The 19,010-nt window shown below is 37.8% G+C and overlaps 1 protein-coding gene across 4 annotated transcripts in view; it reads right to left on the bottom strand.

Annotated features, from left to right (window-relative positions):
• KLHDC10 (kelch domain containing 10) overlaps positions 1-12,525 on the bottom strand; it is a 57,585-nt gene extending 45,060 nt beyond the window's left edge. For 2 of the 4 annotated variants that reach the window (XM_023638750.2, XM_023638751.2), the window contains exon 1: positions 12,210-12,401. In XM_023638750.2, the coding sequence (XP_023494518.1) occupies positions 12,210-12,285 (76 nt within the window). In that variant the 5' untranslated portion in view covers positions 12,286-12,401. 4 annotated transcript variants of the gene reach the window in all.
• Positions 12,526-19,010: the final 6,485 nt, after the last annotated feature.

Raw genomic sequence — 19,010 nt, 5'->3', positions numbered from 1 at the left:
TACAATTATTTCTGATAATATTCAACATAAAATTGTACTTGAAAAAAAAGTATTTGGAAAGCCATAGAAAAACTGTCTGTGCTAAATTCCTAGGTAAAAAAAAAATAATGTATTTAGACCTATAAAATGTAAAATAACCTCAACTCAACTCTCTTGCATGAGTAACTATAGACACTGACAATACTAACTCATTCAGTAAACGTGTACTAAAAGCCAGCTATAAGCTTGGCAGTGTTCTTATCTCTGTGGAAGATGATAGAGAATAAAACATTATTTTTACCCTTAGGGGCCCACAATTAGTAAGCAGATAAGTTCTGAAACAAATCATTGCAATGCAGCGTGATAAGTACTGTGGTCCTGTGTATATACAAAGGAAGGTGGTGACACAAAGAAGAGGCACCAAGCATGGGCTTTGAAGTCAAACAGACCAGGTCTGAATCCTAACTCTGACATTTATTAGTTATATAAACTCTAAGCAGGTTATGTAGCTTCTCTCTAAGCCTCAGCTCCCCATCACAGAATGGGATGAAAAAGTTACTTACCTCACAAGATTATGAGGATTAAATAAATTAATGCTCGTAAAATACCCTGAACAGGGTCAGACACACAGTAACTACTCAGTACAAGTAAGCCATCTGTATTAAAAGTGAGAATAGAAAAAAGCGGTATAAAGTCTACTTGGGTGGGTCTTAGAAGACAATTGGGAGAACGGCACTCCGGGAAGAAGATACAGTACATAGAGAATCATGACACAGGTAGTACTGCAGGAAACTGCATGTTTTTTTTTAAATCTCTCCCTCCTAACCTACCTTGTTCCAAGAATTTAAGGCAACAAACTGCAAATGCTTCTAAACAGTAGTCCCCCTTTATCCATGGTTTCAGTTACCCCCAGTCAACCACATTCTGAAAATATTAAATGGAAAATGTCAGAAATAAACAATTCCTAAGTTTTCAATTGCATGCCCTTCTGAGTAGTGTGATGAAATCCGGCACTGTCCCACTCAGTCCAGCTTGGCATGTGAATCATTCCTTTGTTGGATCTCCAACCATCATCACGGCTCAATAATCTTCTTCCTGACTTACTGTCAGAAGGTCAACAGTAGCCTAATGCTACGTCACAATGCCTACGTCATTCACCTCACTTCTTCTCATCATGTAGGCACTGTATCATCTCATATCACAAGAAAAATGGTGAGTACAGTAAAATAAGATATTTTGAGAGACCGAGAGAGAGACCACATTCACATAACTTTTATTAAGCATACTGTTATAACTTTTCTATTTTATTACTAGTTATTGTTGTTAATTTCTTACTGTGCCTAATTTATAAATTAAATTTTATCATAGGTATGTATATATAGGAAAAACATAGTATATATAGGGTTTGGTACTATTCATGGTTTCAGGCATCCACTGGGGGTTTTGGGATGTATCCCCCTGTGGATAAAGGAGGACTACTGTATAGCTGAAATATAAAATGAAAGACATTAATGGTGAGGTTGGAGAGGTAAAAAGGGAGAAAGAGTAAAGTTAGCGTAAGGAGGAAAAATTGACAAGACTTTGTGACCAACTGGATAAGGGGTGAGCCAAAAGGAAGGAATCTAATGTGATTCCCAGGTTTCTGGCTTGAGTCACTAAATTGATGAGGTAGCCATTAAATTAGTCAGGATAAGGAGCACAGAAGGAAGAACAGGTTTGGCAGGAAAGACGATAAAATTGTTTTTGGATACGTTGAAGTTAAGGTACTCATCAGTCACCTGTGTGGCGATGTGTAGTAGCAAACAAGGCAGGAAAAAAGGTCTGGGCTGGAGACAGACTTGGGCGTTGTCAGGATATTAATGCTAACACCCAGGGAAAATATAAGAGTAAGCAGGGAAAAACAGAGACACTCTTGCACACCAATATTAAGGGGCAGATAAAGGAAAACTAGTGAGAAGTTCAAGAGATAAAAAGATAACTAAGAGCTCTTTAGGAACTGAGACTTCGTCTAATTATTATCTATTCCTCAGCTCTAGCACAGAAGGTAGTCAATATCAAAATCTAGAGAAGTTGGGTAGGAGGAAAACTAAGAGATATCTAATGGATTTAGCAATTAGGAAGTTATTACCTTAGCAAGAGCACTTGAGTAGAACAACGGAGGCAGAAGTGAGACTGCAACAGATTGAAGAGAAAAAAAAGAAGTTGAAATAAACAACAGAGTCTATTTCTTGTGAAAGCTTGCCTTTGAAGGAAAAAAGTAAAGGACATCAGCTAGGAAAAAAACCTCAAAGGTTATTCATATGAGAAATTGAGGAGAAATAAATTCTACCTGATAAAATAACAGAAAACATAAACAAGTGTCTATAAGTAAAACATTTCAATATAGAACAGTGTTAAGAGAATCTCAAGTTGCTATTAGTGATATGTAATTATTTATATAGCATTAAATAAAATATTGTTCACTGATAAAGAACTAAAAGGAAAGCAAAATATCAAAATATTGATATAGTTGTCTTTAAGCGGAATTACTATGGATGATTTTCCCCGGTTTCAAGTTTTCAGTATTTTCCAAATTTTAATAAGAGCTTGTATTCCTTTTATGGTGGTGGTGGTAGGAGGTGGAAGACAATAAGCTTTACCAAAGTTAATGATGCTTCAAGGACAGAAAAGATGTAACAGATTCTAATTCAAGGGAGATAGACAACAGAAAGAGATGAGGGCTGGCCTTGTGGCCTATGGTTAAGTTTGGCACACTCCACTTTGGCAGCCCAGATTTGCAGGTTCAGATCCCGGGCACGGATGTACACCATTTGTCAGCCATGCTGTGGCAGCAACCTACATACAAAAAAAAGAGGAAGATTGGTAAGATGTTATCTCAGGGGTAATCTTCCTCAAGCGAAAAAAGAGGAAGATTGGTAATGGATGTTAGCTCAGGGCAAATCTTCTTCCACCAAAAAAAAAAAGAAACAAATGAAATATAAGTAGGCAGAGAACAAAAAAGAAATGGAAGGAGCCAGCCTAGTGGCCATATACAAAACAGAGGAAGACTGGCACAGATGTTAGCTCAGGGACAATCTTCCTCAAGCAAAAAGAGGAAGATTGGCAACAGATGTTAGCTCAGAGCCAAGCTTCCTCACCAAAAAAAAAAAAAAAAAAAAAAGGAAAGAAAGAGAAGGAAAAAATAAACCAACACATAACAAATCTTCATTGGAAGTAGCACAAAGGAGTACAAACACTGCTGAAAACACAGTAAGGAACATGGATGACAGGACTGGGAAAGGCAAGCACGATGTAAATGAACTCTGAAAACCATAAAACTTCATTGAAAGAACTAAAAAAGATCTAAATAAATGGAAAAACATCCCATGTTCAGGGATTGGAAGATTTAACATTATTAAGGGGGTAATACTCCCCAAACTGATGTACAGATCCAACACAGTCCCTACAAGAAGCCCAGCTGAATTCTAGGTACAAACTGACAAGCTGATTCTCAAATTCATATGGAACTGCAAGAGACTCAGAATAGCCAAAACAATCCTGAGAAAGAATGAAGTAGGAAGACTTACACTTTCTGACTTCAAAACTTGCTACAAAGCAATGGTAATTGCGATAGTGTATTGGCACATGGACAGATAAATAGACGAATAGAATAGAATTGACAGTACAGAAATAAACCTATATGTTTATGGTTAATTGATTTTCAACAAGGATGCCAAGACTATTCAATGAGGAAAAAACAGTCTTTTCAACAAATGGTGCTGGGACAACAGAACAGCCAGTTGAGATAACCCTATCTCACACCAAACATAAAAACTAACTTAAAATGAATCAAAGACATAAAGGTAAGAGGAAAACTATAAAACTCTTAGGAAAAAGCACGGGAGTAAGTCTTCATGACCTTGGATTTGGCAAAGGATTCTTAGACATGACACCAAAAGCAACAAAAGAAGAAAACAGATAAATTGGACTTCATAAAAATTAAAACTTTTGTGCTTCAAAGGACACATTTAAGAAAGTGAAAAGACAAGCAGAGAACAGGAAAAATATTTGCAAATCATACATCTGACAAGGGACTTGTATCTACAATATATAAAGAGCTCTTATAATTCAATAATAAAAAGACAAGTAATCCAATTAAAAATCGGGCAAAGGATCTAATGGACATTTCTCCAAAAAAGACATACAATTAGTCAACAAGCACATGAAAAGATGTTCAATGACAATTATACCTCAAAACAGCTGAAAAATACAGAAAAATAAATATAAAATTGTATATAATTATTAATTATATATAATTTAATTATATATAAATATAAAATATAAAAATGAAAGAAAGGATGCTTCACATCATTAGTCATCAGGGAAAGGTAAATCAAAAACCATGACGAGATGCCACTTCATACGCACTAGGATGGTTAGAATCAAAAAGTCAGATAAAAACAAATGTTGACAAAGACATGGAGAAAGTGGAACTTTCATACACAGCCTGTAGGAATGTAAAATTCTGGCTGCTCTGGAAAAGTATGGCAGTTCTTCAAATGATTAAACCCAGAACACAGAGTTACCATATGGCCCAACAATTCTACTCCTAGATATATACCTAAGAGAAATGAAAACATACGTCCACACAGAAATCTATACACAAATGTTTATAGCAACATTATTCATAACAGCTAAAAAATGGAAACAATCTAAATGTCCATCGATTGATAATGGATAAACAAAATGTGGTATATCCATACAATGGATTATTATTTAGCCATAAAAAAGGAATGAAGTACTGAAACTTGCTTCAACACCGACGAACTTTGAAAACATTATGCAAAGTGAAAGAAGGCAGTCACAAAAGACGACATACTATATGATTCCATTCATATGAGAAAGTCCATAATAGGGAAATCTATAGAGACAGGAAGTAGGTTAGCAGCTGCTTAGGGGGTAGAGGAGATGGGAGCAGGAGGATAAAGGAGTGACAACTAAAAGATATGGGCTTTCTTCTTGAGGTGATGAAAATGTTCTAAAATTGACTGTGATAATAATTGCACATACTCGAATACACTAAAAACCACTGAACTGTATACTACTTTTTTTTGGGAGGGGGGGAGGAAGATTGGCCCTGAACTAACATCTGTTACCAATCTTCCTCTTTTCACTTGAGTAAGATTTTCCCTGTGCTAATAACTGTGCTAATATTTCTCTATTTTGTATGTGGGACGCCTGCCACAGCATGGCTTGATGAGTAGTGTGTAGGTCCGCACCTGGGATCCAAACCTGTGAACCCAGGGCCACCGAAGTGGAGCACACAAACTTAACCACTACGTCACCAGGACAGCCTCTGAATTGTATATTTTAAATGGTGAATTGTATGGTATGTGAACTATATCTCAATAAAGCTTTTAAAAACATATAAATGGAAATGTTAAGAGATAAAGTTTAAAAGGATTAACTACTCTTGTGCAAAAGAAAATAGATAGACAATTGCAAGATATTTAGAAAATAACTACAAGAAGCCTACAACCTACAGGACACAACTAAAGCAGTATTCAGAAGAAATCTTATAATTTAAACACTTGGAAAGAATGAAAGGAACACTAAACATCCAACATGAGAAGATAGAAAAACAACCACAAAATAAATCTAAGGAAAGCTAAAGGAAGAATTTAAAACAATGACAAAAATAATAAATAAAAAAAGAGAGGCCGGCCAAGTGGTTGAGTTGGCGCGCTCTGCTTCAGCAGCCCAGGGTTTCACTGGTTCAGATCCTGGGTGTAGACATGGCACTGCTCGTCAAGCCACACTGAGATGGCGTCCCACATAGCACAACCAGAGACACTCACAACTAGCATATACAACTATGTACTGGGGGGGCTTTCGGGAGTAGAAGAAGGAAAAAAAAATAAAACAAAGAAGATTGGCAACAGTTGTTAGCTCAGGTGCCAATCTTGAAAAAAAAAAAGAAAAGATAAAATAGTAGACCTAATCTTAAAAAATCCAAGAGCTGGTTCTAAACAAGAAAAAAGGGCAAGCCCTCGCATGTACAAAATAAGAAGCAACAGAGTTAGTGATAATGTAATCACAGTCACAGACACAGGAAAATTTTTTTTTTTTTTTTTGCTGGGAAAGATTCATCCTGAGCTAACATCTGTTGCCAATCTTCCTCTTTTTTCCTTCTCTCCCCAAAGCCCCCAGTACATAGTTGTATATTCTAGCTGTAAGTCCTTGTAATCCTTCTATGTGAGCCACCACCACAGTATGGCTACTGACAGATGAGTGGTTTGGTTTCACGCCCAGGAATCAAACCCAGGCTGCCTAAGCAGAGCGCACCAGGCTCAGGAAATTTTTTAAAAGTCGTAAAAGAATATCTTGCTCAACTTCACACAAATAATTTTGAAAACTTAGATGAAATGGATTATTTTTTAGGATAATATCAGTTATCAAAGCTTCCCCCAAAAGACATAAATTGTAAGCAGCCAAATTATCACAGAACTAGAGATATCTGTCAAAGGGCTACTCTCCCCACAAAATACTCAAAGTCCAAACGATTTCATGGGCAATTTAATCAAATCTTGAGAGTGACGCAAAATTTCTTAAAAAAAAAGCTTAGCAAACAGAACCCAGCAGCATATTTAAAATAATAATACACAATGACAAAGTGAGTTGATTCAGGAATGTAAAGATGGTTCAGTAATAGCAAATCTATTCGTACAATTCACCACAATAACAGATCAAAGGAGAAAAATTACATATTTCCCAGGGAAGCTGAAAAGGCATTTGACAAAATTTACTTCCATATTAAAAAATCTTAATAAAGTGGTAACAGCTGACTACTTTAACATGCTAAAATATGGACACTTCAATCTAAGGTCAGGTCTAATCTTAATAGGAAAGCTCTAAAAACATCCCATTGAAGTTAGGAATAAGACAAAGATCCACTACTATCTTACTGTTTAATATTTTTGTAAAGTACTAGTCAAATCAACTTGACAAAAGAAGGAAATAAGCATAAAAATTGGAAAAGAGGACACAAAATTATCTTTATTTGGTATTGATATAATTATTTAACTGCTACCCTAGAAAAACAACTGGGAAAGTATTACAGATAGCATTATAATTCCAAAGGTGGCTAGGGACAAAATTATTACTCAGAAATCAATAGCATTTCCATAGTCAAAGAACAAGGTAAAAGACAGAAGTAGAAACCCCACTTGCAATAGCAACAAAAAGATAAAATACCAAGGAATAAACATAACAAGAAATGTGAAAGGTCTATATGAAAAAACTTTGAAATGTTATTGAGGGATGCAAAAGAAGACAAACAACAAGAAATGACTATATACTCCATTCTTGAAAGGAAGACTGAACCTCAATAAAGTCAACTATCTCTACATCAATTGATAAATTTAATGCAGTACCAACAAAAATACCAACAGGATAGGGGAGGGGAGCTTGATAAATGAATTCTAGTTTTATGGAAAAATAAGCAAAAAAGAATATTCAGGAAAACTCTGGAAAATAGAATGAAAAAGGACTATAATCAATGAATGGGATCATTACGTATAAACAGGTAAACTGATCAATGAAACAGGATAAAAGTCCAGCAAGAACCCCAAAGTTTACGTCGGAACTAAGTATACCTATAGACAGAACGTCAATACTGCGATAACTGGGTAGCCACCTGGAAGAAAAGTAAAGTTGGCTTCCTACCTCAATACATCATGCAACTTTTATTTTGTATGGATAAGTGCACTTAACTTAAAATTATAAAGTACTAGGAAAAAACACTAGAATTTTTGTTTGTATTTTAATTAGAAACAATATCAAAATAGGGAAGGCCTTTCTTACGACACAAAACCCAAAACCCAAAAATGATGGTAATCGCAACTACAAAAAACTTTTACATTTGTGCTGAAAAAATATACCATAAACAAGGTCAAAAGCCAAGTAACAAACTGAAAAATATCTGCAACACATATCAAAGACAAAGAACTAATTTCCTTAAAACATAGAGTTCCTACAAACAGTATTAAACATCCTAATAGAATAATGAACAGAAAATACAACCAGATGAATAAAAAATACAAGTAGATGTTATAAATAAAGGAAACAAATATGGCTCTTATACCTATTGAAAAGATGAAGAAAAATATACCTATTAAATTGGTTAATTTAAAAAAAGTGTGAGAACCCACTTTGTTCCCAAGGGTATAGGAGGCCAGCACTCCAACATCCATAGTGGAACATATACTGGTACAACCTCTAGAGAGGGCAATTTGACAATGATCGATCAAAACTTAAATAGTACATATCCTTTGACCCAGCAATTGTACTTCTAGGAATTTATTCTAAAGACAGACTCACTCGTGCAAAAGGATATAGGTACAGGGATATTCACTGTATCATTCGTATTAGCAAGACTGTAAACATTTTGAATACCCATCCAAACAAAGAAAAGCTACCATACCCCTCCTCACACACACACACACATCTTTCTGGAAATGATACACAAGAAATTTATCATTGGTGGCTTCTGAGGAAGGAAGACAATTAGCTGGGGTCAAAGGTAGAAGGAAAATTTGCCTTTTATCATATGCTCTTTTGTACCATTTGGATTTTATATCATGAAAATATATCACATTTTAAATTTTTAAGTTAAGATTTCAGTATTATTTTTACCCAGCTTTACCAATTGTTAAATTTTCCTCCTCTTTCTTTTTCAGTTTTCCAGTTCCTATGTTAGCAACAACGTTTAATTGTTTTCCTAGCTAACACATGGTATTTAATCAAACTCACATAGTTAAATCACAATAGTAACTCGGGTTCCATTATCCCAAGACCTTGCCCACGAGCTCTACTGTGCATACCTATTCTACAAAAAGCACCGTTCCCTCTTCTTTACTGGGTGTATAGATTATCAGCTAGTAGAAATCCAGGACGAAGATGCTGTGAATTTCTTGGCCTATGGGGCAAACACATAATCACTATCGTATTTTAGGAGACAGCAAAAAGGCAAGAAGTTGCTCAAACAAGGTTTCACAAAATAGCATTTGTGCTGTCACCATGGATGCTGAGTCTAGTCATTTTTATGTTTAAGAACTTGATCTTACCCATTTGTCCAGAGTCAACAGGGCCATAGGGGATTGAACCAAATTAATCAATCAAATTCACAAGAAACTACCTGCTTACACATAATGCCAATGTATTAATTTAGAATTTAAGAATACATATTAACATGTGTGTATATTATAACGTGCATATTCTTATATACTTGATGTGTGTGTGTGTGTATCTCTCTCTCAAGAGTATCAAATCATGCATATCAAGGAATTACACACAAATGATAAGTATGACCAAGGAGAACCACATGGTGCCATGAGTGTGTGTAGGTAGAAGAGAACAAATCAGAAGGTCAGAGAAGACTCCCCTAAAAAACACAGTGTGATCAAGCTGAGATCCAGTGTAAGAGAATTTAAGAAAAGAGAACAGAATGAGGAATTAGAAGGTTCCTGGATGATGGGATAGCATGTGCAACGGCCCTATGGCTGAAGGGAGCATGACATGTGTAAGGATACAGAGAAAGATCAAAGAGCAAGATCATATGATGTAGGATTAAATAGAGAGTTAAAGAGGGGCCAGACCATGCAGTGCCTTTTAGGCCATGTTAAGGATTTTTGCCTTATCCTAAGAGCAATGAAAAGCTACTAAAGGGTTGTAAACAGAGATGAGAACCGATTTGTGCTTGCAGGAGAATAGTGTGCTGTACAAACTGGAGGGCAAGAGCAGAAGCAAGAAAACTGCTTAGAAAGCTACTGCAGGAGACCTCAATGAGGGATGACAGCAGCATGGACTAGACTTATGACAGAAATAAAAGAAACAGGACTTGGTGATTGATTACACCTGAAATGCAATGGAGAGGAAAATGTTAAGGAGGATGCCCAAGTTTCAGGTTTGCATAACTGCATGGAAAAAGACGCTGTCACTGAAAGAGAGAGAAACACTCCAGGAAGACCAGGTTGTTTTGTTTTGCTTTATTGGGGGCTGGATAGAGAGTAGGTATGCAAAAAGTAAGAAAGGGTTCTAGGTGCTCAGTATCTGACAGTCTTGGTAGAGGAGGATAAAAAACGAGAAATGCAATTAGAGTTCGAGAGAGAAAGTTAGCTACAAAAACAATGTTTTTTTTTACCTCCAGGGTCAGCCATAAAACAGCCTAGACATTTCCATCCCTCTCCATCACCTAGACTCTTTTTAAACATCTCAAAATAAAACCTTTCAATCAAGTGGGGAGGGGAGGCTTACGACGCAATACTTGGGAAAATAATGAATTCGTGTGAAAGAATTTCAAAGTATCTATTGAGATATCAGATGTTCCCAATTTTAAGAATGAAGAAAAGACGGAGGCTGCGTACTTAGGTAAGGAAGAGTGAAGTACCAGTCAAAGGGAAAAGAAAGCAGGGAGAACAGGCTGATGACCCCACTGCATGAATTTTCACAGTTTAAACACGTTTATCTTCACCTTTGGACAAATGGCTGTTCTTGGCCTTGTACGCTAGGGGAATGCAGAAACAGTTCCACACCTAAGCCCTTTATCAGAAATCATGGCTTCCACTGCCATCAGGTGGTGGCAGTGAGGAAGTCCATCAACCAGACTCTTGGAGCCTGGGAATGCCTACATGAAGCCCATGGTATAATTCATTCAAGATCAAAAACCTAAAAATTGCGGTAGTGGAGGGAAAACTGGTGACAGTCTTTGGCAAGAGAGTTATCTTCTGATCTGTCAATACACAAAAATGTAAATTTTTGCTATTAATTTGGGGTAAGAAAAAAGACTTCTCCTTTCTTCTTTTTCACGTTAAACATCACATATTTAGCAATTCTGGAATACCCAGTCTGATCATCTCAAACCCAACTCCGGGTACATTATATATTTTATGATTTAAAGCTGTCTCAAAGTTAATTTTAATAGTGCATATAAATGGATTAATGTGCATTTTTAGCACACATCAGTAACTTTATCACAAACATAAGCAGTTGTCTCGTTGAATGTGCATAACACCCTTTGTTATCTTCAAATTAATCAAATAATTTTTGACTACTTAGAAATACAAGGCATGGTAGCAAATAGAATTTGGGAAACCATCATGTTCTCAAAACTCATCAGGTAAACAAATATATCACTGATAAAATCAACATTATTCACAAAAAACATGGTAAATGATTAACACATCGTTCCTGAGAGTTCTCTTCATGGAAAAATAAGCTTGCACAATATAATATTTGACATTCTCTGCCGTATTTACTTTCTTACCTTCCTTCTACTATAGGAATAACCACTTACAAATGTATCTCTTTAAAACTGTCTGCACACACATATGGATTTGGTTTGTCTTTTTACAGCAGCAGAACTCAAGGATAGGGAATTGTACGCCAAAACGTGAAATAATCACATTGGGTACATTTTTCCAATTCTCAATCAGCTGTTTTTAATATAGTAGACACAGCATAATTTTGTCACTAAGTATATTCTTGATCTTCGTTTTCTCCCATTACAATCCAAACACACTATCCATTCTGACTCTGGACATTCCAAAATATTAATAATCCGACTAGTTTTCCCTAATTCCCTTGGTTCTGTTTCCCACCCACCTTCCAACAACCCTCCCCCTCTCGCTCCTCCTCTCGTTTCAGAATGCCTCTTACACACTGATTTTGACAAAACCACTCTTTGACATGCTCTTCTTCTTCTCTCCTCAATTTAGCGCCCTTTTAAAAATAGTTTTCCACAGGTAAGCGCTAATGTCTTTCATTAACAAGATCACTCTGCGGAAGAGGACGAGACTGGGAACCGAGTAAGCGAAACATTTGGGAATGTCAATGAGACGGCGGCCTCTCCTTTGCAAACAAAACACAACTCTCAGCACAGAGCTTTCAAGAGAGCAAAACTACTTTTTTCCGCTGTGTTCCTGTTCTCTCCCCGACCTCAAAGACATCTTTCCTTTTCCCTAAGCCCCAGTCCTTCTGATACGCGTGGGGCCTGCCTTTTCTACTCCCAAGGAAAACATAGCCGGGGAGAAAAGAAAAGGAAGCCGTCACCTTCCCGCCGCGCCCGCAAGCTGACAGGACCACGTCTCGCGACTCACCTGGCAGGTGCGGCCGCCCGGAGAGTTGCACGAACCGGTTGAGCTGGCCAGTCCCCCGACCCCCGCTGCCCCCACTGCCCCCGCCGGCCCCGCTACCTCCGCCGCCGCCACCACTGCCTGCGGCGCCTCCTCCCCTCCGGCGGTTCCTGTCCCAGCCCTGGGCGGCCGACATGACCCGCCAACGAGCGCCGCAGCCGGGTCCGGCAGCCCCTGGCCCGGCGGCACTAGCGGAGCCTCCTTCCTGGGCTCCTCAAGAGACCCGGGAGACAGGGGAAGGGGGAGCGCCCGGTCCTCCGCAGTGGCCAATGACTGCCTGCCTTCGTGACAGACAGCCAATGGCCAGTCGTCTTCTTGGATAGGTGGAGGGAGGCGGGGAGAGACGTGGTAACCATAGATATGGCCAAAAAAAAAAAGTGGGGGGAGAAAGGCAGAAGCAGCCGCTCATCACTCGCATCCACCGCGCTAAACCAGCTCCCGTCGCCTGCGGGATCAGGCGGGCCAATCGAAGGCCGAGTGGGAGAGGCCACGCCTGCGGAGAGAGTGCCGGCGACTGCCCGTACTCCAGGCGTGTTCAGGATTCGGGATCTCTTTCCCGTAAACACTGAAATCGGAAATAGGATAGGCACATAAATACACATATCTGGGGCAATACAGTGTTCCGCCAGCGTCACGGGCTGAGATCCTTTTCCCAGACCGTTGAGACACACAAAGGGCTCTCTTGGAGGGGGAAAAAAACAGGCGGAGTCAAAGCTTAAAGGTAAAAATGAGGTATTCCTGGGATTCATTTGTTTTGTCTTTCAGTCGACTGGCTGAACTCCTCCCTAGTTCAATATAAGCCACCTCCCAAGCAATTTTAGACCTGGTTAACAAACGTGAGAAAATGTTCAAGGTTGCCAGTAATCATAGAAATACAAATTAAGACCCCAGTGAGAAACTATTTCTGGCTTATTACGTTAGTAAAGATTTTTTAAATAACACCCAGCAGTGAGTAGAGTGCCAAGAAAAAGGTACTTTTATAGATGACTGATGACTACGTGAATGTTTTTGTTCAGTCAAACCCCTTTTTGCTCGTAGAAAATTTGAGTCAGCTTAAAGACAGGAACAGGTAGGGAAGATCAAGATGGAAGGAAAATGTAGATGTACAGATCAGAAATTCTTGTTTTCCAAAACTAAACAGAAAATTTGGCTTCGAACTTACTGGGCACAGTGCGAAGTGGTAAAATATAGATTGTTCACCGATGTTAATGAATGATTAGGGAAAAGCATATAAATTGCTCAAGGGAAACAAAATTTTTCTTAGATCTGGTGGCTTTTTCTCTTTTTCTCTTTTTTTTTGCTTGATGCTTCATATAGGAGAACCTTACGTGATACGGAGAAGAAAAAGAATCTGCTGGAACTGAGAACACATCCTCTTGGTGCAAATTTCATGTCGACACTGGCCCCACCTCTTTATTTTCCTACTGTCAGTCCAGGTGGGCAGGTGTTTTACCCATAAAGCATTAAGTCGTACTGCCCCCACCTCCTTATTTTCCTACTGTCAGTCCCGGTGGGCAGGTGTTTTACCCATAAAGCATAATGTCGTACTGCTCATGAAAATGTTTGAGACATGAAAAAAAGTCTTTGGCTCTAAAATATGAAAATCAAAATGCATAAATGTTAATTTTTCTAAAGAAACTGTACCACTGAGTAACCAAACAGTAGGTGATGGAAATTTTCTTTTTATAGGATTATTTCAAGTAATAAATAATGAATGATAAAATATCACCATTTTGCAACCTTTAGTGAATTCAGAGATCAACCCATTGAGCATCAACCTCTGCTAGAATCACAAAAGGAAAGATGAGATACATGTGCCTCTAGAACATAAACATGAATATGAAGTAGTCTTGTAGAAAAAATTGAACCTGAATCTTATCAGACATGTATATGTAACTACCAATTTATAGGAAATACAGAGGACGGAGGAACATAAAAAAATACTACGGAGATACAAACAGCAAAATCCAGATAATGGAAATTCTACAAGATAAACAAGCAAGTTTCTTAACAAATAAATTGCAAAGGAAGAAGAGATTTGGAAGGAAAAATTTATAGATTAAAAAGAGACTTGTGCGGGCCGGCCCATGGCCGAGTGGTTAAGTTCGCAGGCTCCACTTCAGTGGCCCAGGGTTTCGCTGGTTTGGATCCTAGGCGCGGACATGGCACCACTCATCAGGCCACGCTGAGGCAGCGTCCCACATGCCACAACTAGAAGGACCCACAACTAAAGTATATAACTATGTACGGGGGGGATTTGGGGAGAAAAAGCAGAAAGGAAAAAAAAAAAGAAGATTGGCAACAGTGGTTAGCTCAGGTGCCAATCTGTAAAAAAATTAACAAGAGACGTGATGGTTGTATATATAACTCTGTGAATACACTGAAAATTATTGAATAGTAATGGTTGCAAAACTTTGTTAATATATTAAAAAATCACTGTATTGTGTACTTGAAAAGGGTGAATTTTAGGGTATGTGAATTATATCTCAATAAAAAAATTAAAATGGGAAGAAAGAAATGTATGGGGGATAGACGAAAAACCACCAGCTTCACTTTAAATCAGTAAACTATATGATATGTGAATTATATCTCAATAAAGCTGTTAAAGACATACCAATCAATTGCAATAAAATTAATCCTTTAGTAGGGTGCAGTAGTAGGCCTTGTGTAAATCCTGATTGATACAAACTGAAACAAAGAGCATTAATGAGACTCTTAGAAATTTGAATATTGAATATTTCATGACATCAAAGAATTATTGTCAATTTTTAGGTGGAGTAATATTTTTGTGGTTATGTTAACAAGAGTCCTTATTGTTTAGAGATACGTACTGAAGTATGTATGGATAAAATTATATGAGTTGGTTATTTGCTTCAAAATAATATAGGACCCAGCAATTCCACTCGTAGCTATATACCCAAGAGAAATAAAAACCTATGTCCACATAAAAATGTGTACATTAGTGCTTATAATAGCATTATTCATAACAGCCCCAAAGTAGAAAAACCCCAAATGTCCATCAACTAATGAATGGAAAACCAAGTGTGTTATATCCATACAAAGTAATATTATTCAGCAATTAAAAAATGAAGTACGCTGCGGGGGGGCTGGCCCCGTGGCTGAGTGGTTGGGTTCACGCGCTGCGCTGCAGGCGGCCCAGTGTTTCGTTGGTTCAAATCCTGGGTGCAGACATGGCACTGCTCATCAAACCACGCTGAGGCAGCGTCCCGCATGCCACAACTAGAAGGACCCACAACTAAGAATTTACAACTATGTACCCGGGGACTTTGGGGAGAAAAAGGAAAAAAATAAAATCTTAAAAAAAAAAAATGAAGTGCAATCATGTACCGCGTAACAACATTCACGTCAATAATGGACCACGCATACGACAGTGGTCCCATAAGATTAGTACCATACAGCCTAGGGGTGTATAGTAGGCTATACTATCTAGGTTTGTGTAAGTATGCTCTATGGTGTTTGCACAATGACAGAAGCCACTAACAAAGCATTTCTCAGAACGTAAGCCCATTGTTAAGCACTGCATGACTGTACCGGTACATGGGTAAACCTTGAAAACATTATGCAAAGTTAACAAAGCCAGTCACAAAAGACCACATATTGTATAATACCATTTATACAAAAATGTCCAGAATAGGCAGATCTATGTAGAGAGAAGTAGATTAGTGGTTGCCAGGAGCTGGGGGAGGAGAGGAATGGGTACAGGGTTTCTTTTGGGGTGATGAAAATGTTCTGAAATTAGATAGTGATGATGGTTGCACAATTTCGTGAATATATTAAAAGCTACTGAAGTGTACACTTGAAAAGGGTGAATTTTATCTCATAAAAATTTTTTTAAATAATACAGAAAGGGAGAAATGGATAGGGAGCTAGATGAAACAACATTGACCATATAAGCTGAAGCTGGGTGACGAAAATAGGAGAACTGTTCGTTATACTGTTTTGCCTACCTTTGTATATGTTAGGAATTCTTCATAATAAAAAGGAAAAAAATCTACAAAAATAAGCTTATATTAACCAATCAACTGAAAACCATCTCATATAGATATAGATATAGATATAGATATATAATCAATTTTAAATTCCAGAAACAAAATGAAAGATTTAGTCTTAACTAAATTTAAAATTATTAAATTATTTTAAAAGCCTTTAAAAAGGTTACAGCCAAATTCTTTTAACGTGGAATGCGGGTACATTTTGATGGGTATCAACGTGATTTGGAGAGGGAGCTTCAAAATAAGTGCATGCAGGCAATATGCATCTGCTAACATGGTGTAACATGAAGTACACAATACCACTTATGAAGTAATCATGCCAAAAACATTAACTTGAATCTAATCAAGATTTAAGCTGTGGGGCTGGCACCGTGGTGTAGTGGTTAAGTTCGTGCACTCCACTTTGGCAGCCCACAGTTTGTGGGTTCACATCCCAGGTATGGTCCTACACACTGCTCATCAAGCCATGCTGTGGCGGCATCCCAAATACAAAATAGAGGAAGACTGGCACAGATGTTAGCTCAGGGACACTCTTCCTCACCAAAAAAACAAAAAAGAAAAGAAAAGATTTAAGCTGTAACATCCAGTTTACAGGAACTCTGAGGGGACAAAGGAACAAGTTAAATGACATGTGAAACAATCAAACAAATCCAGGGGGACAATCTCTACAATATTCAGCCTGGTCTTGTCAAAAGGACAAAAGGGAATAACACAAAAACAAAATGGGAGGGTGGTAATGCCTAATGAAATAATAGATCTAGGCAATGATAATCAATGGCTGCTAGCAAAGCAAGCATAACACAATCCTCAATGAAACATTCTTACCAGAAAAGCAATAAAGTCAACCTTTAGCTCTAACTACCAGTTTACAGGACTCAAAAGGACAGAGAATATGTTAAATGATGATTTGGGGATGTAATCTGCAAAATATGTAATGTGGAAAACTCTATAGAATACACAGCCTGTGTTCTTCAACACTGTATTTCAAGGAGAAGAAAGAGGAAAAGGGAACCTACAGATTTGTAGAGTTTTAAGAGACAGATCAACCAAAGGCAGTGCTTGGGACTTGTTTGCACTTTGATTAGAACAATCAACTATTTTTTTAGTGGGAAAATTTGATTGAATATTGGATTATATTTGGGAATCATTGTTAATTTTTTTTAGCTATTGTGGATATGTTTTTTTTTTTTAAAGATTTTTTAATTTTTCCTTTTTCTCCCAAAGCCCCCCGGTACATAGTTGTGTATTTTTGCTTGTGGGTCCTTCCAGTTGTGGCACATGGGACACGGCCTCAGCATGGCCTGACGAGCAGTGCCACGTCTGCACCCAGGGTTCCAACCGGCGCAACCCTGGGCAGCTGAAGCAGAGCGCGCGACCTTAACCACTGGGCAACGGGCCCGGCCCCGTGGATATGTTTTTTTAAAAAAGGTCTCATCTTTTAGAGAAGCATACTAAAATATTTACAGGTAAAATCATATGATGTCTAGGATTTGCTTCAAAATAATCCACGAAGGGGGCATGAGAGATAGGATGAGAATGCAGATGAAACAAAGATGGCCATGGGTTGATGCTTGATGTAGCTAGGTGACAGGTACTTGGAGTTCATTGCACTGTTCTCTCTCTTCTTTTGTGTCTATTTAAATTTTTCCCTCATAAAAATTTTTTTAAAATAGTTCTTAAAAGAATAATTATAGATTAAAAGGAACTTACAACAAAATGTATGTGGTCCTCTTGAACAAATCAACCTTAAAAGATAATTTGGGGACAATTGGGAAAATTTGAATTTGTAGAGGTTATTAGATGATATTATGGAATTAATGTTATTTTTGTTAGGTGTGATAATGATACAAAGATTATATAAGAAGATCTCTCTGTTTTTTAGAGATTTATAAAATAATTAAGAAGGGACTATCATAACACTTATATTTTTTGTTTGTTTATTTTTTTTTAAAGATCTTATTTTTTTCCTTTTTCTCCCCAAAGCCCCCCGGTACATAGTTGTATGTTCTTCGTTGTGGGTCCTTCTAGTTGCGGCATGTGGGACGCTGCCTCAGCGTGGTTTGATGAGCAGTGCCATGTCCGCGCCCAGGATTCGAACCAACGAAACACTGGGCCACCTGCAGTGGAGCACGCGGACTTAACCACTCAGCCACGGGGCCAGCCCCAACACTTATATTTTAATTTAAAAGACGTTAAGCCAAAATGAAAGAGAGGAAATAAATTGTTACTGTTAAATATAGGTGATGGTTATAAGATGCTCATAATATTATATTTATTTGAAAGCTTAAAAGTTTCATTATTAAAAGTTTTTTAATGTTTCTTTTTTTTTAATTTAAAAAAAGGGACTTTATTTAATTTAAAAAAAAGGGACATGGTGGATTAGCAGTCCACCAAGTAAGGAGCTTAGAAGTCACCACTCTATCATAACAACAAGCAAAAAGCTGAATAATCTAAACAATCAACATTTCTTTTTTGTTTAAATCATTGATTTGAATGCTTTATTTTATTTTATTTTTTGGTAAGGAAAATTGGCCCTGAGCTAACATCTGTTGCCAGTTTTCCTCTTTTTGCTTGAGGAAGATTGTTGCTGAGCTACTATCTGTGCCAATATTCCTCTATTTTGTATGTGGGATGCTGCCACAGTATGGCTTCATGAGGGGTGTATAGCTCCACGCCCGGGATCCAAACCCTTGAACCCCAGGCTGCCAAAGTGGAGCACACAAACTTAACCACTATGCCACCAGGCTGGTCCCACAACAACATTTCTTAGATCCATCAGAGAAGGAAATTCACGGGGCAAATTGCTGCCCCCAAAATTGATGAGACAGACAAGCAGATGGAGAGAATC

The sequence above is a fragment of the Equus caballus genome, chromosome 4, assembly GCF_041296265.1.
Source record: "Equus caballus isolate H_3958 breed thoroughbred chromosome 4, TB-T2T, whole genome shotgun sequence".
In the NCBI taxonomy this organism is placed as follows: domain Eukaryota; kingdom Metazoa; phylum Chordata; class Mammalia; order Perissodactyla; family Equidae; genus Equus; species Equus caballus.
The sequence above is the reverse complement of the archived record's forward strand: the minus strand, read 5'-3'. Positions and strand labels throughout refer to the sequence as shown.